The sequence below is a fragment of the Nematolebias whitei genome, chromosome 16, assembly GCF_014905685.2.
Source record: "Nematolebias whitei isolate Nwh7 chromosome 16, NemWhi1, whole genome shotgun sequence".
In the NCBI taxonomy this organism is placed as follows: Eukaryota; Metazoa; Chordata; class Actinopteri; order Cyprinodontiformes; family Rivulidae; genus Nematolebias; species Nematolebias whitei.
Window position 1 is genome coordinate 24,201,805 of NC_056513.1, and position 21,460 is coordinate 24,223,264.

At 40.7% G+C, this 21,460-nt stretch overlaps 1 protein-coding gene across 1 annotated transcript in view; it reads right to left on the reverse strand.

Moving 5' to 3' along the window:
* The window catches only part of LOC119422436 (protein tweety homolog 3), a 26,165-nt gene extending 5,099 nt beyond the window's left edge, over positions 1-21,066 (reverse strand). The window contains exons 1-12 of the mRNA XM_037689807.1: positions 20,600-21,066; positions 19,635-19,816; positions 7,966-8,162; positions 4,266-4,377; positions 3,961-4,181; positions 3,616-3,711; positions 3,388-3,460; positions 3,193-3,268; positions 2,465-2,520; positions 2,215-2,307; positions 1,557-1,649; positions 1,339-1,475 (exon numbers count right to left, since the gene is read on the reverse strand). Coding sequence (XP_037545735.1) covers positions 1,339-1,475; positions 1,557-1,649; positions 2,215-2,307; positions 2,465-2,520; positions 3,193-3,268; positions 3,388-3,460; positions 3,616-3,711; positions 3,961-4,181; positions 4,266-4,377; positions 7,966-8,162; positions 19,635-19,760 — 1,280 coding nt within the window. The 5' untranslated portion in view covers positions 19,761-19,816; positions 20,600-21,066. The remainder of the gene's footprint in view (positions 1-1,338; positions 1,476-1,556; positions 1,650-2,214; positions 2,308-2,464; positions 2,521-3,192; positions 3,269-3,387; positions 3,461-3,615; positions 3,712-3,960; positions 4,182-4,265; positions 4,378-7,965; positions 8,163-19,634; positions 19,817-20,599) is intronic.
* Positions 21,067-21,460: the final 394 nt, after the last annotated feature.

The window sequence follows — 21,460 nt, forward strand, 5'->3', positions numbered from 1 at the left end:
TATATATATATATATATATATATATATATATATATATATACATATATATATATATATATATATATATATAAAGTAGAAACTATATTTTAAGATTTTTAGCCTGGGTTTGTGTTGACAGAGACAAAAGGAAGAAGAACTGTTTCTACTGTGACCTATCAGCAGAGGGAGGTGTTTCAATCTTTTAGTGAAAAATAACTAGGAACACAGTAGAAGCTCTGCAGCTTCGGTCTGCTTAATAAAACCAACCCAGAGGGCAGTTATTCAAGTTAAAGTCTGAGAGAGCAATTATTGTTTATTACCTGCTGGGCCATACGCTCGTTCTGACGTGATTCAACCCCCACAGGTGCAGATATGTTGTATTATTATAATATTTAACCAGAATAAAACCTATCACTTCATGCAGTCTATAAGGCTTGCAATGATTTCACTACTGAGTTATTTGGTTGTTGTAATGGACTAACTATCTGATTGTTTCATTTTCTCAGAATCTCAGTATCCACCATCATTTGCTGAAGCCCAAAGCGTTTCCAAATCAGGATGGGGAGAGAAGGCAGGGCAGGAACAGAAGGAGGAAGTGGGGCACAGAATAAAGAAAATAATAATAACAACAACAAAAACAATGCATGGTGTAATTTTGTCAAACACAATGCTGGTGCTCTGAACCCACAGTGCAGAAAAGAAAATCACATGTGTATAAACACAGAAACAAACCATCAGTCAGACTGACGGTGCTAAAGGCCGACAGTAAAATAAACAGGAGAAAACTGCAGAGATGCAAAGACACGTGGGAAGACGTACGCACAGATACAACAAATTGGGAAGCCAATACACTGTAACCAGTAACATGCATGGGCACCAGGTAGATTTTGTTACGAGTCTTTCTGCTGTTTAAATCCATTTATTTGTATTTAGTTAGACAACAAGAAGTTAGAGCTAGTTATGTGTCAGTCATTAGTGCATAAGTTAATGAAAGACATGGATTTAGGTGTTTAAAAGGGTTTGATGTGGCCAGAATATGCATCATAGGACTCAACTCAACTTTATTCTGCTTATCTTTCCAGTGTAATTAGGATCCCCTCAATATGTGTGGGATCAGCTGCTTATCATTGGACACCAACACAAACTGGACCAAAAACTTATCGATGTCTGCAGGTGGGTTACTGTGCAAAACGAGCTCCAAGCATATCACTATCACAATTATGGAAGAGTTTGTCCTCTCAATTTGTAAACCCAGACTCATGCAGTAAGCGCAGACTGTGTGTTTTGTAATTGAGCTGAGCCACACTGTGCAAGGGGAAAATGTGCATGGGAAAAAATGTGGATGTACACGTGTGATACCTCTTCCTTGGCCAAGTATGTGGCACACTGCACACGATAGAAGAGAACATCAGAGCAGTGACGAAGGAGAAGAGGACCAGGTAGATGAGACCCTCCACTCCGTCATAGCACAGCCCAGTCAATGCTTGGACGTAGTCCTTCCAAAGAGCAGAGGCGAGACATCAGGCCGGACTTACAACCATTACACTCTTATGAAAAGAAAACACAAAGTGACTCACCATGTGTAGGCTGCGGCAATCAACGAGAGCTGTCAGCTGGTGAAGACCAACCTCAGTGGAGTTCAACACAGACTGGATTTGCTCAAGACTCTCCTGCGCACAAAAAACAACAGTACATGTGCACTCAAACGTGACAGATATCTTCCTTCATGAACATGTAAACACACAACATAAATATACAAGTGGCCATTTTAAAAGTTAATATCATTTGGAAACAGATTCAAATTCATTCATCTGCTTAAAAAAAACATAATGTCTGGACAATAAGCTTTACAGATACACAATATTTTATAAACTGCTCTAACACACTGTCAAGATGTTATATTCAACCGTATAATTTATAAAATACTCCACTGCAATGACGGCATAATAATATTAATTTTTATTTGCATGTAGAACCAAACAGATGCACTCGAAAGCTGGTCAGTCTAACTTTTGAGGCCTGCCGTCGTTTTGAAAGCTTTAACGAGACAAAGCACCAAACAAACAGACTGAGAAACTAAACACATAGTGAACTAAACACAGACCGTGAAAAACTGAGATAAATCGAACTGGATGGTTATTACGATAGCCATTTAATAAATATTACATAGAAAAAGTTGCAATATATTGAGTATAATGGAGACGTTGCCACACACACACACACACACACACACACCTTGGCACTGGCATAGTCACGTGTTGCTGATCTCAGTAGCTCTGCCACATCATCCTGCATCTCCACCAATGCTTTGTGACTCCCTGACAGCCTCTACAAAACAAATGTTCAAAAGACGCTCACAAACGTATATCGTTAGAATTTGTTTTAATGTATTATTCTTCAGAATTCTCTAAAAAGAAGATTTCCATGAACTGACACAAGACCATTTGTGTGGTTTAATAAAAACAATTCTGAGCGACATAAATACCTGCTGAAAGGGATTGACTTGTCCAGAGCTGCACCTCAGGTAATACTGCAGGATATCTAGCAAAATATAAATAAATATGTACCATAATATTAGAGACCTTTGGAAAATGAATTGTGTCTTTATGTTTGTGTTATGACTGCAACACAACATGTTGCTCTGCAGTGGGGCAGACGGCAGGACTTAAAAGACGAGTGAAAAGAGGACAGTGGCAGAGGAAGAGAGGAAACAAGCCATGTAAAGAGGGGGAGACGACAACAAATCAATTCAGAATCCCAGCGTAAAACAAAAAAACAGTGAGAATGTGTTCTGTAATGCCAGTGAGACGAGCGGGAGGAAGAGTGAGCTGATACATTGCAGCCAGCAGAGAGAGACAGAAAGAGCTTTCAGATACCCGACTGTCAAACACAATCCTGCTGGATATATGCATGCCTGCACACAACAAGGTGCGCACACTTGTTTCTTAAAATGCTGCTGGTGGAGATTTAACTGTCAGAGTGACTCAAGTCTAGTCTGCATGTCTTTATTTATTTGTCAACCAACAGTGTCCACATATGAAGGCCACAATATAAAAATTCCACCCAAAACTGCACAATAATGTTCATAGTTTATAAAAAATGAAAGGTCTTCTAAAGGCACAAGAACATCAGATGTAAAAAAAAAAAAATTAAGCACACAAAATAATCTTCACTGTATTGTCAAATCTACTGTATAGTGTTTTGTCTGCACACCTTGGTTGATGACAGCGTTTTCTTTGGTTGCGCTGGTGATGTAAGTATCCGGGGAAACACAGAAGTCGCTGGCAGACTGTAAGAGAACGAGAACACAGAAGTTGCACTCAGCACACACGCACACTCCACCACTGGGTAGAGATTACATCACTGCAGAGCCCAAGAGCTCAGCAGTGTTGCCATGGTTACACTTACAGCAGCGACAGCCAGTTCCAGGCCCAGAGAACCCCAACTGATTATCAGAGTCAAAACGCCGAGCAGACACACGCTGAAGGAGGGGGAAACAAATATTTTATAAAAATCAAGGTCCAGCTTGCTTATTTGACATGCATGTGACAGTTTGAGCTCATCATGTTTAGAGTTAGCCAGGGCTTCATCTGTCCAATAGGAGCAGATTTTGAAGTATGATGCAGCATGACGTACCCAATCAGAGTGCCCCGAGAGTTTCGTATGAGACCAAAGAGCACCAGAAGACAAATGAGGACATCAAACAGCAGCAGGCTGAGATACCCCAACCATCTATAAATACAAAAATCATAGAGTTATGCAAATAAATTGAGGATAAACTAGAATCAAATTTAACACAAAGCCAAAATAAAAACCTGCATCCACCAGGAGTAGGCAGTGTTTAAGGAGTAAAGCTGATTATTATTAAATATTGTACATAACAATCAGATTCCTCTTTCATTTTTACTCAAGACTTTGGAACCAGAATCATTTCAAGCAACAAGTACTTCTACTGCAGGATGGATTTTTTTTCTTCCTCACCTGTAAAAATCAAACGCCTCTGTTTTTTGGGCCAAGTCTTCCAGGGAGATATCGGTGTTGGACCAGAAGGGAACATCGACCATCAGTCTCACCAGCTCATCCAGTTGTCCCTGCAGCTTTTGGACGATGGCCACAAAGTCTGTCTGTTCCTGGAAGGTGGTCTCTAACTGGACCAAGCTCTCCTCCACAGTCTGGTTTAAGGCTTGGGCGTTGTCCGACACCTGGAGACGAAACACAAAAAGCTCTGTAGTGTTTCTGTGTTCATCTTTAAGAGCAAATGCTAGGCAGTCCAGTTGACAGCTCACCAGTTTCTCCACCCCAGATATAGTGCGGTTGGCATGACGAAGGGAGTATGCCAGTCGATTGGCTCCATCGCTGGACTCCCCGTTTCCGTAGAATCCTACAGCAATGCCAGCGCTGATGGTGGTGGTGGTGGTGGGTGGGGGGGGGGGGGGACAAAAAACAGGGAATGTCAAACTGAGGTGCCAACAGGTTTCTTCTTTTGTTCAAGGATTTAAATCAAACGTGAGCATAGGCACAACAAAACCAAAGCGCAGACGACGGCACAGTTTGGTGCAGTTCATAAGGTAACCAGCAACTGGCAGCACCGAGGTCTCAGATTTAGGCTTTGGTGTCACCCTAAAGCCTCAGGCGAACACAGGGCTACCAGGAACGATTCTCACACCAAGTCTGCATAATAACTGGGTCACCAAACTGCAAATAACGTGAGCCCTCTGTGGCGCTGTGCTCACATTCACACGTGCATGCTACAATATTTGGGGTTCCTCACACAAACACCCTTTCTCAAAAACGCAAGCACTGCCTGATTATGTTCACAAAATAATAAACCCCTTAAACACAACATAAATTATTATTACCATTCAGTTTATCCCAATTATACTTTTACAGTCTCCAGCACTGTGTAAAAGCTTGTGCTCCCCCCACCATCCCCTTTGTGTGCTGTAAGTACACATGTATGTACTGTACACCCTGTACTGCTGCTGCTGTCTACGTGCACTACAGGATCTGTAGAAAGAAATTTATGGCCATTGTTAAGTCACTTCATTCTAGCTCATTAGGTCTTTAATAGCCCTACATTCCATCTGTCTTTACGATGTATGTGTGTGAGTGTGTAGAAGCTTTATGATGCACATCAAAGGATGTGCTTCGTATGTTGATGTACACGTCATGTTTCTCTATCCATCCCTGCCTCCCACCACCTCACTGCATCCTCCACATAATCTTACTTTAAACGATAAATCATTTTTCAATTATTACCTTCTTACATGCATTTTCTGTCCCATCCCTTTCTCCTTCCATGAATCTTATCTTGTATCACTTGCTCACCTTGTCTGGGGAGCTTTTTTAGCTAAAGCAGCTTAGGATATAGGACCAATATTGAATGCATAAATTAAGCAATCTACAGCAAACTGGCCACCTTAGTTTAAAGGGGAATGTAAAAGGGAAAAAACGACCACAAAAACACACTCAATACTGACACATACGTGCTTTTGAGCGACTCCAACAATGTTACTATCTTTGTACAAAGGTTTTCTGGTGTTTTATTGTTCTGTATTTTCCCTTTGTTCTGATTTTCATGTTATTGCATCCACACCAGACGATATGAGACACAGCCTCATCTGTTGTCGATACTTCACACAAATGAAGGAAGTCCACATGTTGTCCGCACCGAGTCAGAAATAGAACATGATGTCATGTTAAACTGTGGACAAAGCATCAAGTGCACGTGCATAACAGCACATCCAAAACCATGTAAAAAATGCTCTGATCCGAATGAAATATTCAGCAGGAAGAATAATATTACTAATCATAAAATGTTAAAAACCTACAAAAAACTCTTTGGCCTGGAGTGACGCTAACTCACACACACACACACACACATACACACACACACATAGGCGCCTTCCCATAACTGTATAATTCATTTCTCCTGTCTGTATCAAATTTGCTTCTGTCTCCATGGCAACCTTTCTGGGCCAGGAAGAAGGACCAAGTGAGAGAAATAATAAATAAAGGCAGCGTGCTGAAAGAGATGAAGAAGCGGGAAGGGAAGGAGAGAACGCTAAAGACAAGTTGAAGTTTGATTAAGGCATTTAAAAGAGAAAAACTTTGTGTGCCTGTTAAAGGGTCTGGGTTTGTGTGTGTGTGTGTGTCTGTGTGTGTGCACCTTTGTGTACCGAGCAGAGCATACAGGTCAGCATCTGTGGTGCAAACACACACTGTCCTGCTGCTCGGTCACTTGGGTGAAGAAGCTCAGAGCGTGCACGCAGAGTCAGACAAACACAGACAGCGGAGTGGAACCATCTGGCTCTCCCACAGTTAACCCACGTAGACGTTCAGACTTTCAAATGAAACCGTTTGCATTCATCACAAACATATACAGCTGTTCCCAAGTGATAATCTCTAGATGCTGCAAATCTTTGTCAGAACCCTTTCAAAAAGAGATTTTACATCTCAAAGAGTTTGGTTTACTGACGAAAAATAAAGGCCTCGAATGCGTTTTTGTGAGATCTCAGCGAAGGGTTGAAGGTCTCAACTAAAACCATATCAGAATTAGTGCGATATTTGTAAATGTGACAGTTATTAAAAATATTATTTAATATAAATATGTTTTGTGTGTGTTGGCTAATGTTCATTAGCTTTGGTGTCCATCTTGAATTTGACTGACTCAAAAGTTAATCAGTTGTAGAGGTATGTCCAATGATCACTTACTGAGTGTCAGTAAAATCCATTCAGTCATTCATGTGATATTTTGCTAACAACAAATGGGTTACCTGAGCTATCCCTTAGTAGTGCTGCTATAGGCTTAGACTGCTGGAGGACAAACTGACCACATCTCCTCACTCTGCTACTGTCTTTACTTGCTCTACTCTTCCTGTTTGTATTTGTAATTATTTCAATCTTTAACATGTGTCTTTTCTTTCTTCCAGTAGAAAGTACATCTGGACTTGTCAAACTATGTTTGTGTGTCCTTCCTGTCCAAACTCCAGCCGGTTGAAGCAGATGGCCACTCGTGCTGAGCCTGGTTCTGCTGGAGGTTTCTTCCAGTTAAAAAGGAGTTTTTCCTTTCCACCGTTGCCTTTGTGCTTGCTCAAGATGGAAGTGAAGATTCAACACAATCTGCTGGCGTCCAAAGATAGAGAACTTTACTAAATGGCTTTTTTATGTATATGAATGTTTCTGTTCAGTGCCCCGAGACCACTTCTGCTGTGACTTGGCGCGATATAAATAAACTGAATTGAACTGAACATGCCAACAATTTTAAGCAAAAATAGCGTGCAACATGAAGTGTTTGGAGTATGTATGGGGAATGATGCTCAGCTACTACCCTACCAAATATTAGCTCAATTATCTGTAAAAATGACTGAGTTATAGCTATTTATTTTGTTGGCTAATGCCGATTAGTTGTGGTGGCCATTTTGTTTTGGCAGGTGATAATAAACTTTGAATAAATACATTAAAAATATAGTGCACAACTCAAGTCTGCATGCATCAGCAGCTTTTCTGGAAAGAGTTTTCTTTCTCCTCAGTGGTCTGTCTATTTATGAATGCGAGTCTCCAGCTCTTTCATTAAACTCCTTCTGCTGTGTTGAGACATAATTACTGACAAATGATACACAAGAACTTAAATAACAAATCATTTTACAGTCAGCTGTCAGCAATTACAGGCATTTCCTGTATATACAAAAGCTGCACAGAACCAAAGCTGACATTAGCAGAGCACAGAAAGAGCTTTGGCCTTACTGTCAGTGTAAATTACACCAACTACCAGTAGGTTAGATTTTAAAGATTTTTAGGTGAAAGCTGCACATTCCAGTCCATATGGTGCAGGACAAATCCTTCATCAGGAGGTGGATGAGCTGAATCAAGCCTTTTTCACTCAAACATCTCAATTATAACAAATCCTACAGCTGGTGACATGTTTGTAAAGCTAAACGAGGGTTAAACGTACCCAAAAAACAAGTTTTTCTCATCTACTCTTACCTGCAAACGAGCGTGGCGATGATGACACACCAAGCAGTGCAACAGCAGTCGGCACTCGGCTGCTGGGAGTGTGTATGGGAGCGTGAGGACTCGTCACGTTTGCATCTTCGGCAGCAAAGCCAGAAGGAGTAGATGAGGAGGAAAAGGAGGTCCAGGCCCAAGCACACCAAAGCCACAGAGCCAATGAGCAAAACAGACTAGAAAGGAGAAGAAGAAAAAAAAAATTATAAACCACTTTTGAAGTTTTCATGCACCCAGTGTTTTACATTTTTCCATCAAAGGGTTTTGCCTCATTCAGTCAACGTACAAATGAATGACATTCAGCGCTTGTCTAGATCATTGGGAAGTGGACCGTTTAGGATGTGGATAAAGAATACAGGAAGCCAGTTCGCTGATATGAGCAGAAACCAGATACACAGACAGACCTTGTGGTTTAGCAGACAGATGCACATAAAAAACAAGTTCCTCTCTGAAGCGTTGTGAGACAAAACGCATGGTGGTTCATTGGCTGTTTGATGTTTACCGTGACTCGTTAAAGGATATATTATGCTTTATTTGTGCATCATCAAACAGGCACACCTCCATCGAGGGAGTGGAAGTGCTGCCGTTCGGGAGCTGTGTGGAGACCAACACACCCATCACTCAGCCTCCAAAAGCTTTGAAGTGTTACAAAGAGTAGTGAGGGTAGACGTAAAGGGAGGAGGGGATAAATTTGGAACAAAAGAAGATGCGAGGAACAAGATCTGAACGAAGAAAATGTCTGAGCTGAGCACCAAAAGGAGAGAAGTGGGTAAAGACAGACATCAGGGCTGTTGCAGCCATTTGTCTAGAATGGTTCCAGTTCTTTTTCTATGTCTACAGACACACTGACACGTTGAATTACTTTTCCCATCTCAGGCTGTCGTTGTGCTGCAAGACCACGCAGGGAAACGGGAACGTTCCTGAAAAAAATACATCTCCTTCTGCATGACTACTTAGGCCCTGTTTACATGAGAACGACCTCTGGAAACGTTAGTGCTTTTCCAGTGTTTATTGGAAGGAATTAACAAAAAAGGGCAGGTTTACACAGATACAATGACGTTCCCATGCCAGGCAGGGTTGCCAGATAAGAAATGATAAACTATTGTACTGAAGCTGTCTCGTTATTGTATATGTGCTGAGTGAGGGTGTTATAAGAAGAAGTGTGTGTTGTGTACAGAAAAAGGAGGGTGGTAAAAAATGTATTCATATTTATCTGGCAACCCTGATGTCAGGCTTAGCTTCATTTATTGCTCATGCAGTGTCTGCAGGATCACAGTTACATCCAAACTGGTGAATACAGGAACATCCCTTACGACGTCACACTCGTGGAGTATTTGAAACCTCTGTTGGGGTTTACCAGAAAATATCTTAACTCTAAAACCAGGATTCAAAACCTTCAGTTTCATAGAGAAAGGGGACTATTGTGACAAAAAACAAACGACCAGTCCGCAGCAGAAAAGCTTCAGTTTCAATCAAAAACTGTGTCAGGTAAACAGGGACTTACAGTACACAAATAATCTGAGAACTTTGGACAATAACACAATCTGACTACATTTTCTAGATCTACACAGATTTATGTTTATGTCAGTTTAATAAATGTAATGATTTTTGAAGTTAAATAAAGTGGATTCCATAAGATTCCTGCCCACAGGAACAATGTGCTGGTGTTCGGCAGGTACAATGTTCACCATTTACACAGACCTATGTTGTTAGCATTTGCAAATGGCAATGGTTTCAGTGTTTTTATTTGAGATTTTATATAATTCATAATAATGTGTTGTACAATTGATATTGTAACTCAAATCCATCAGGGTTTTGTACAAATTGTGTTAAAAAAAACAACAAATACTTCTCACCTTTGTTTAAATCTAAAAATTACAATAAGTTATATAAGTTACAGAAATTGTTCCATTGGAGTTCAGCCTCCGACTCAGTTTACATCCAAGAATTTAATACCGACTCGATATCTGTTGCACACCGAGACTGTCTGAAGTGCTTTATAAATAAAGTTGTATAAGTGTACTCGTCAATGTTCGAACGTTAACAAATGACTTGTATTTGTTGTCAACAAAACATAAAGATTTTTGACACAGAACGCAGCAAAAATGGTCAAAAAAATCTCAGAATGAGATGTAACCTATAACAAAATCCATTTGAATTCTGCACACGCTTCTTTATTGTGTGACTTTATCCTGAAACAAACTAAATGTTCTTTTTGAACAGGTTCTAAATGTCCAGAGGACAGCAGGAAATAATCTTTATTTCACATTCCGAGTCTCTTGTGTTATATCATTCGTTAGATTAGTAAAGGAGAACTTGTGCTTTGATAAACCACAACAACAAAAAAAACACTACAAGAATTTATTGTGTTTTTCACAGGACACAATGTGTCCACATGTGATCACATGGGCATGATGAAAATGTTCCAGAATCACATGGACAAAAGATGTGTTTCATGTTAATTTAACATGCTTTCACAGGTTAAACTGATGTTATTTTTTCTGTAGTCAAACTATACACAACACTAATGCACTGCAGGGCCTCTTGCTCCTCTAAAATCAGTTGGCGTTTAGCGGAGTTAAAAGTATCACATTCAATAAAGTTGTCATGGCATTAGTTGACAAAGTCTAGTAAATGACATGATGTGACCTGTCAATCAATCCAGTAGGCTCGTCAGCAACTGACCAAATGACGATCGCAATTTCTCCCTAAGTGCAACGCGTCTTACCTGCAAGAGCTGCACCCCCTTTTCCTCTGACAACACTGTGAGGATTTTGCATTATGAACACTTTGCAGTCATAGGGATTTTGTGAAAAATCATCAGACAAAACGGTTAAACATTGTCATTGTGGAACATGCAATTCACACACGTGTTACCCTGAGTGTTTAGAGGGTGTAATAAAGTTCATTCCATTTCCAAAACCTAAACAGAGTCTGGAAAAATGTAAAAAATAGATAAAGGCCTGTGGCCGACCTTATGAGCAGCTGAATACAACAGTGATAAACAGGAAGTACCACATGTTCATCTGTACGAAGGTAACTGCAGGTAAATCCTCCATTTTGGGTCATAATTGCACTGCATGCTTAATGTTTCAATGAAAGCTGTCATGATAACACATTTTGCTGGGCAATTAATTGTCTCAGAAATTATTGCGATAAATGATAATATTGTTTAAAATTTGACAATAATTAGTAATTGTCAAATTTAAGAAGAAATCTTGGTTAATTTTTGTCTGTAGTACCTTTTTTGACCACTGGATGGCAGTATAAGACCGTTTGAATCGAAGTATGGATAGTGAGGGAGCGAGCAGCGTCTCTTTAAGAAAAATGGGAGGGAGGCACCTTGACGTGACATGGGCTGTCTCTCTTTGTTTTTTGGTTCTAAAAATGGCAGACGCTCAGTGTGGTTTGAGCTCTTTAGCATAGCATTTGTTACACAAAGCTTTTAGTTTGAAAATAATCAGTAAACAAGGTCACAGCTTGTTTACAGGTTTCAACCGTAAATTTTGGAGCTTTGACAAGACAGAGGTTTTTTCCCAAGGTCAGCCTGTTAGCTTAGCTTCTTAGCTTAGATGCTTTTTAGTTTTAATTATCCAAAAACGTGATTTTGGATGGTTAAAACGGATTTTAAAGAGAAAAGAGAAAGGGAGGAGTCAGTGGGTACGTTTACATGGACATAAGTAACCGGATCAAAGGGCCGGTCGGAATAAAAGTGTGTCATGTAAACACTCCGTTCGGGTTATTTTTTGTGTATTCGGCGCGATCCGTTATAATTTGTGATCAGAACGAAACGGGTGGCTTACGCCGATCCGAAACCCGATCGGTGCGCATGTAAACGCTTGATCTGTTCGTTTTTATCTGATGGTGAAAAACTGACCTGACTGCGCATGTGCGACTTTGCCATTTCCGCCTGGCTAACGCTAATAATATTAGCATGCCAAGGAAGTAAAACTGGTCGGTGAGCGACACAACATTTCTACTAGAAACTTTTAAAGAGCTCAAAATGATTTCTATTACCTGTAGCTCAGTCAGGGAGTGCAATAACGTCTCCACCATCATTAAAACCTGTCGCGGGTCCATTTTGGGTGCTCAGGTTTGTTTACGGTCACCCGGAAGTAGAACTTCTTCTTCTGTGTTTTTTTAAGGAGAGTTTACCACTCTGCGCATGTCAGTGCTGCTGTTCAGAACAAAGCCCGCTGCATGTAAACGCTCATCATGAACAGACTGTGCCCATGTAAACAATACATTTAAATTATTCAAACAGAACACATTTCAATCCGGTCAAAGAATTCTGCGCATGTAAACATAGCTACTGAAGAGTGCCGGAGTTTAACCTTTTGTCATCCAGTGTCTTCAGTAGAAAGAGACACAAAGAAACGATAAAGCCGATAAATGAAAATGAATGAGGCTGATAATTTTCATTTAACATGCGATTCATTCATTCATTCAACCTTTATTTAGACAGGTAAATCCCATTGAGCCTCGAGGACTCATTTACAAGAGAGACCTGATTAAATGAATTGATTTATTGTTTCTTTTGTTTAAAACATATGGCTAAAACTACATTTGATACCTTTTGCACTGTTTTGCACTACAAGAAAGAAGCCTAATACTTGATTTGTTTTTTATTTAAAAACTCTCTGAACCTAATGGAATTTTCTTTATTGAGATTATTTTGTTGTGTAGCAGTATTCAAAATAAATGCAGGCAAAATGACACCCTATGCTTGTTTTTCATTCCTATTGCAAGTTTTATACTAAAAACATATTATGATATATATCGTTACCGCCACCCATCACAATAGATATTGGGATATGAATTTTATGCCATATCGCACATCCCTACTTAATACATACTAAATTTCACTGTAAGGCCAAAATGCCTCATCACATGCATCAAGTAACACAATGAGCTTCCCTACCTCAGCCATTATAGTCATCGTGTTTGTATGTCGGAGTTTACCTCATCCTGGATTACATTTTTGCATGGGCAGAGCAATATACCATGAGCATCATGTCAATTGAGTTTTAGTCCCTAACTAAACCTGGACTACTGTGGTCTTTGCCACAAGCATTATGTTAGGTACAACCCCAGTCATGAGCAGCTCTCCACAGCAACCTCACCTTCCTCTTGCCTCTAGATTAACCATCAGGCTAAAAATACAGATTACCAGTAGGTGAAGCTCAATTAGCTTCAGTGAGCTTAGCTAACATGAGTGTGTGCGGTTAGATGACTGTAAGTGTGCATGTGTGTATGTGCACATCTATGCTTGTGAAGAGCAGCTTGCAGGCTGGAGGAAGGGCTAAAACATTAAACACCACGGCCCACTGATCTACTTCCAATCTGCTCATGTAAGTATGTGTAAGTGTGCTCACCCAGGAAAGTGTGTTTATGTGTTCGAGCTGACAGGATCAATCACTTCCACTTCCGTGAGTTGTCCTTGCTGCTCCCCCTGTCTGTGTGTTACTATCAGCAGTCTGGCCTTGTGCACTACTGTACCCTCAACGTTTTCCCTGAGGCCATGACTGACCTCGAGTGCATTTAGCTCATATTTACCTCCTCTAACAGGTCAAAGGGCAATAAGTTGTTATTCTTGCTTTATAAAACAAACAGCTCACCTCTTGTCTTTGTCATTTTTAAACTGCATTGAGATCATTTCTTCCACAGTATGCAAACTGCAGCCCGACCATCCAAAAATGATAATTACTGACTTAGTCTCCACAGCTGGAAACATGTGTTATTTTGGGTCACATGTTTCCCCTGTAATGTTCTGCAGCTGTTTAACTGTAGCCCGACGCTGAATCTGCGATTCTGGCATAAAACAAAAAGCTGAACACACATACAGTATTCTAATGCCTCAAGATAAGAGCTCCAATTTTGGTACTCGAAGAAGGGGGGGGGGGGGGATAAAACACTTTTTTTTTTTACTGAAAAAGCCCTTGTCAGCATCTTCTGCAAAGTGAAAGTCATCAGGCGGCAGCTGCCCTCGTGCATGAATGTTAAACAGTTGTTTTAGAGAACAATAAAAAAAGTGAGAGAAGGTTTAATGCAGATTTTTTTTCAACAACAACAAAAAAAACCACTACACAGAGGATTCTCTCTGTGAGTGTGTAGCGTGGCGTGTGCACTAGAGGACACTGTGCAGGGCCTTGTTTGTGTGTGTTTATGTGTTTCTCAGCTGGATGAGTAAATGCATGAAAGCCTTTGAGACAGATATACTGAGCCCATCTAAAGAAGGGCCTCAGTGAAAGAGTGAATGAGAGAAAGAGAGCATTCTTCCACAAGAGACTACAGCCCCCCCTTCCTACGCTATCCCCCCTCCCTTCCCCCCCACCCTGATTCCTCCTTCTTCTTATTCTTCTCACCCTCCATCCACCTCATCCATCCAGAATTAACTATTTCACCCTGAAACGAATCCCTTCATCCACTCACACAACACACACACACACACACACACACACTTCACCAAAAGGGAGTTGTGCACCCTCACCTTGACAAACAACATAAACGCACCCTGGCACAGGAGCTGAACATACTGTTCGCAGCATTCGTACATATATGATCCCACGCACGTGAACTGTACACACAAATAATATGATGGTGGTGCTTGCTGACATAGAAACGGTCTCATCTGCAGAAATATGTCACTATGTAATTAGTCTAAAAAGAGGGTCTTTAACATTCCAGTGGGCACACACACAGACACACACATGCACAAAGGCTCTTAGTTAAACGCTGAATAGCTCGCAGGAAGTGGCTGCTTGGCAGTTTAGTGGCACCTCCTGTGGCTCATTGAGCCCTTCTCTCTTTTACCTCTAGCTTCCAGTCAGTCTTTTTTTAATCTATTCTTCATTCCTCCACCTCGACTCGTCCTATATCTCCGTCCAGTTCCCATCCTCCCTTTGCTCGTGGTGCCTTCTCACGCTCAGCTCTTGAACTTACACGCCCTCTCCCCTCCTCCCCCCTCTCCCACAGTACATGTCAGCAAACTGCATTGAGGGCTGACTGCAGTTCAAGAAACAGATGGAGGGGGAGGGGGGTCTAAATAGTGCGTCTCGTTTTAAGTGACCTGGAAGTCACGGAGAAAAACTGGGCCAGAGCCCCAATTTCAGATGACTAAAATAAGGCAGATCTGTCAACTCAATCAGTGATTAATTGTAAAAACAACTCATAACTCGCATTTAGTTTTAATCACTTTCTTCTTTTTTTTTCAATAAAACATTCACTTTTAAATCCAATAAAAAGTTACATTTGTAAAAAGAAAAGTCCTCCTGAGCCGTGGATGGGGTTAGCAAAAATTCTCTTTGGTCAACAAATGTAACATTTACAGTAATTTAAGGAGAGAATAAAGTATTTTTAAGGTATTTTGCTGTGAGGAGGTGAGGGGCTCCATCGTCTGGGGGGGTGGGGGGTGGGGTGGGCTCAGAATAGAGCCGCTGCTACTTCGCATTGAAAGATATCAGTTGCGGTGGCTCAGGCATCATGCCTCCTTGACGCCTTTTTTTGGAGGTTTTCCAGACACTAGGAAGAGGCCCCGGGGCAGACCCAGAACTTGATGGAGGGAACTATAGATCACCTCTGGCCTGGGAAGGTCTTGGGGTCCTCCAGAAGGAGCTGGAGTGTTGCTGGGGAGAGGGATGAATGGGGTTTTTAACTGGACCTGTTGCCTCCGTGACCCGACTACAGATAAGCTGATAGATAGAGGTGGAGTATTTTGTGTGTTAAATGACTTAACTAGGTAAAAGAATATTTGAAAACTAGGGTAATTATTTTGTCATGAAATATCATTAGTATTCACCGTCAGTCCATTGAATATTACTGATTCACATATTTTTGTTAGCACTGTGGAAACAAATGAATGCAACCATGCTATCTTAAAGATTACAGTTTATTCCACAGGAGATGTTTCTTTCAAAGTGTCTCTTTATAAAAAGTTTTGAAGATGTCTACGTTATTTTCTTCATTTTTCCAAAGGCTTGATAACCTTTAAAGGATCTTTTTTGGCCGACACATTTTTTAAGACCCTTTCTTACAAAATAACTATTCAATCGTGCTATGACTTTGTCCGCTGGAAAGACTGTATTTAAGATTCAAACACTGTAATTTTTCTAATTGTCAGTTTCTCCAAAAACGTGTCAGCCCTCACAGCCTGTCACCGTCAGATGTGCAACTTTAGAGAAGAATTAAACAAGTTTACAGCCTAGAACTAAAAACATTTTCAGTCTTATTAGCCAGCTATATTTAACTCTAGATGTAGACTTTGTGAACACGATTCTCATAAAATCAAGCTTGACGCTCAAATTTTAATGATCAATTCTATAAACTCGCCCTTGTTGAGGTCATGATTTCATTTTGAATTCAACAGAACTGAAGAGAGATCAGGCCACTTAAACTAAACAGAGAAACTCAACGGGCTGCGACACTTGTTGGTGACTCAGTATTGTGAGAAAATACGCAGATTTTCCATGACAGGTTTATTAAATTCTGAGTGTTTGCAATCAAGCAGCCAGCGAGTCATGTGGTCTTATTCTAAGAAGTCAATTTTTAAAGATTTTGGCTACAGACACAATTTGCTTTGTATTCTAGGCTACACACATTATTTTGTTGACCACCTCTGCCTACAGAAAACCTGCTTTGGCTGGACTTGCACCTATCTTAGAGATCTCCCCAACATGTATGATTTAATCTGCTGGAGTCGTCTTTTGAAATGAAGATGAGCAAATTAGATCAGTTTTTTAAATAACAATGATTTACCATCAGACACGTTTTCTGTCAGAACAGCAACATACAGCTCAGAGACGCGTTGGAGACACCTGCAACAACTCTGCGGCTATTTTGAAAGAACATGTGTGGCACAAATTTTTCCAGCATGTTTAAAGCTCAAGCAACAGAAATGTGCACCCCTGTGACTCACGCAAGGAAGCTGAGAACCCCTGTGAACGTTTCAAAACACTCCCCTGTGAATGCCATTCGACAACTAGCCACTAACAATCTCAGCCCAGTGCGACAACACCTTGACCAATAAAGAGCAGACAAAGCAGGAAGTATTGTCCTGCCTAGTTTCTGGATAAAACACTTATCCAAAAACTGAATGTTCCTAGAGTTCAGTCATTGAAACTGAACTTAAAAGACTCGCAGATTTGGATTTTTGAATGTGGGGTCACTATGGGTGATCTTTAAAGACTGTGGAGACCAATAAATGAATGCGTACTTTCTTGAACATTAGCTAAGGCTTCAATAACTCATTATAGTAACAGTAAATGTGACTCATACTGGCAAAATGAATTGGGCTGCAGGGCAATGTAAGTGAAAATATATATTTTTGCCGTAACTGAGATTTCAGCAAAAATGAGTCCACCATCTAGAGATCCCAGTAACTATACTGGTATGTAATCTTCCAAATCTACCTTTGAATCCAAGTTTTCTAACTGGTATGTCTTCAGAAATAATCCTTGATCTTATAACCTTTTTATTTTATTAGGAGCGGCTGAGTGGTTAGAGCAGTCGTCCTCCAATGCAAGACTTGGTGGTTTGATTCCACCAGCAGTCACATGCCGAAGTGTCCCTGAGCAAGACTCATTGCCTCTGATGTGTGTCCCATCAGTGTATGAATGTGATCTAAAGCACTGATTGGTCTTTGTAAAGACAGAGTGATGTATGAATGGGTAAATGAGGCACAGATTGTAGTGTAAAGTGCTTTGAGTATATTGGTAAGCTAGAAAGGTGCTACATAAGTACAGTCCATTTACCAATATTACTTTTGAAATTAATGATTTTTCTCTGCAAACTGCTGGAGGACAGGGTAATCCCTTCGTGTAATGTTTGGCATCGTTGTGATGCTTGGGCATTCCACTTTTTAAATACAGGGCGGGAATTCCTTAGAAAATGATTCTAGGTAAGGCAAGGCAAGTTTACTTGTAAAGCACATTTCAGCAACAAGACAATCCAAAGGCATGAAATGGAATGCAAGGAAAAGTTGGAGTACAGACCGAAGTTAACGATGTTAATATTTTAACTAGTCAAATGGTTGAAGGCAAATGTAAACAAATAGGTTTTTAACTTTGATTTAAAAGAACTCAATGTTTCAGCATTCTTGTAGGTTTTTGGAAGTTTGTTCCAGATTAGAGGAGCAAAAAACCGAATGCTGCTTCTCCATGTTTGGCTTGGATTCTAGGGATCCAGAGCAGACTTGAACCAGAAGACCTGAGTGGTCTAGAAGGTTGATACAACAACATATCTTTAATGTATTTTGGTGCTAAGCCATTCAGTGGTTTATAAACTAACAGTATTTTCAGGTCTATTCTCTGAGATACAGGGAGCCAGTGTAAGGACTTTAGAACTGGGGTGATGTGTTTTACTTTCTTAATTTTAGTGAGGATGTGGGCAGCAGCTTTCAGATATTATCCTAGACCAGGGGTCTGCAACCTGCGGCTCTGGAGCCACATGCGGCTCTTTGGTCCCTCTGTAGCGGCTCTTTCAAGTTTCGACCAAAACGAACAAAAAAAATGAATTTTATTGGTTGTTATACAAACAACAATAGTTTGAGCTGTTTTCCTGTCTTCTGCAAATACTCACTTTAACTTTTTTGCTTTATTTCTGCTTAATTATTTTTTCCACAATTAAAAAAAATTGCATAGGTCTGCATAGTTCATAGTTGTTTTTTTAATTTAAAAAACAATCCCCTCCCCCTCTTTACAATAATATGGTCTTTTCATTTGTCTTAAATTGTAAAAATGTCAATAAATGTTAAAAGTCATTCGATATTTTTAGCTTTAAAATGTCACTCCTACTGGCCACAAAAGTCTTCTCCAACAAACTTAAAGTGGCCCATGGGCCACCAGTTGATAACCACAGTTGTAGCAGGTTGTTGTGGCTCTGGACACATTTAATTTAGTGAACCAAGACATAAAAATGTCTCTTTTGATCTTAAAGGTTTCAAACCTGTCCTAGACCAAAGTTATTCAACTAAACTGCTCAGAGGCTGGACATCGAGCGGTTATTCTCATTATTTAAGCTTGTTTTATAGGTTTAAAATCTAGTTTTATTTTTAAAAAAATGAACCCATTGGTGAGCTGAACTGAGTTCATCTGTGGGCCTGATTCAGCCCTCGGGCCACAAGTTGAATAGCCCTGTCATAGACTAATTAAAAAAAATAGTTTTCAAACCGGCACCCTCATGAACAAAACTAGCTTTTTGGCAGGCCAAGTGATAAATCACCAAATTTCAATAAATTACATTTTATTTGAAGCTTATGAGACCGAGGTTTTGAGCATAGTCATCTTTCAATATTGAAAAATCTTTGACTCATTTTGCCAGCATGGGTCACAAATAAACTGAAGGTTTCCAGGCATTAACTGACCATTAACAAATTAACCGTTAGACATATTTGTCCTTGACAATAACTGAGCGGGAAGTAGGTCCTCTCTTGATTCAGGGATGATGATTTCCCTCTCCTACACGCAGAACTGATCGCAGCAAAAAGGGGAAACCACAACTCTTAGCTTACAGGACAGTAACCACTCGGCCAGTCTGTTGTGAAATTTACAGTTCACAGGGGACAGACGTTAGAACGATAATGAGGCGCAGCGTGATGACGAGGACGATCAACTCTGTGTGGAAGCTATGATTCCCCCCTGATCTTCTCTTACCTTCTGATACTCCGAGTCCTCGGGTCTGAAGTCGCTGCTCACCATTTGAAATTCTAAGTTGAAGTGAGGCAACCGGTGGAGCAGATTCACCCACCACGGAGGAGAATAGTTCACCACGGCCGCCATCCTGACGCAGCTGCTCACTGTCACGTCACTCTTTAACCTGATTCCTCACAGGGACACTGTAAAAAAAAAACAAAAAAAAAAACAGAACTAGCTGTATTTACTTTAGCAGAGAAAGCCATTTTTTAGTGTTACTGTTCATAAAGCTAAGGTAGAAATAAAAAAAATTAAAAAAAACATTTGAAGCAAAGAGCAATTACTCTATAATAAAGCCAATAAACAGCAACTACTTTTACTTTATCCAGCATTATATCAAGGTGACTTTATTGATGATTTCGGCATTTTAAAATATAAAAGTAATGGGAAGGGATGCAGTGATCACACACCTGATTGCTGAGTGTGAGAATGAAATACCTGCAGTATGACATATTAAAGTGAAAGCCTTCATCTGATAATAAAATGGATGATTACCTTGGACTACAGTGATGCATTGCTGATTATTGCTGATATGCAGCACAATTTATTACCAATAAAGGAAATAAAGTATGCTGTGGAGCAGTCAGGCTGATATTTCAAGCATATTGTGGGCAAACAGCAAACCTCTGCATGGCTGGCAGCTAGCAGGCATCAGCCTCTTCACGCCCATGATGCAGAACACACGCTTCGTGGGGGAAACGTTGCGCGTGGAATTAAACGCAGCACCACGACTCGGTCCATTGTGCGGAATTTACTGTACCGACACATGTAGGTCAGGGAGCCCGGCCTCATAAAAATGACAGGTAGTTATTTACCGTCACAGTACAAAAACACGGTTTAGCTAGCGTCATCCTGCTTTGTTCGTGAAACTACCGTTGAGGAGGAGGAGGGGGGTAAAATGAAGGGAGTACCGTGATGTGACCTACCTACTGAAGCCCGAAGCGGATGCAGTGTGTCGGTCCGGAGCGGAGCCTGCTTCACCTTTTGTCTTCCCCGGTCCGGTGGCGGTGGATATGGAGCACGACAGCCGGCCGCTGCGGCATCAACGCGGCTGGACCGAGCGAGTCGGCTGCAGTCCCCGCCGCATCAGGCTAACCGAAGAAGAAGAAAAAAAACCCGCCGTTGTGCTCACATTTCTTCAAAAGACTCAGAGCTTCGACGACCCCCCCTCCTCTCTTCTTCTTCGGCAGATTCGGGGTTAAACTCTCTGACCCGCAGCTCGTTTCCGTTGATTTATTTGCCGTTATGGCCTCCTAATGATTTGTGTTCGCTCCCACGGCGGTAGTGGATGTGGCGCCGCGCAGCTCCGTCAGTTGGATGATATCGTTGGAGCGTGAAGCAAGCACGAGCTTTAAAAAGCCCTGGAGGATGGGGGCTTTGCGGCAGCTCTGGCTTGTGTGAGCGCGCGCGCGCATTTCTGAGTGATAAAGAGGGCAAATGCGCAAAAATGTCGCCCCCTGGTGTTTATGGAGTAGTAGTGCAGGGCTGGTCAGCGGCTCAAACTTTTAGGGTTCAGGGACCCCCTCATGTTTATTGAATAATTCTCATCAGTTTGTCTCCTTAATGCAATGGAAATATTTATATAACAAAAATACTTACTCCCAGTTCTTTAGTGTTAATACCATGGGGTATTTTTCATTCAAGACGCACTTAATTAACAAAAATTTTCATTTCAACTTCCAAAAATTAGTTTTGAGAAAATTAACAGAATTTAAAAAAATACTTTAAAACTTTACCTATTCACATAAATGTATCGCCAAGTCTTCAACTTATTACAGAAAACTCTT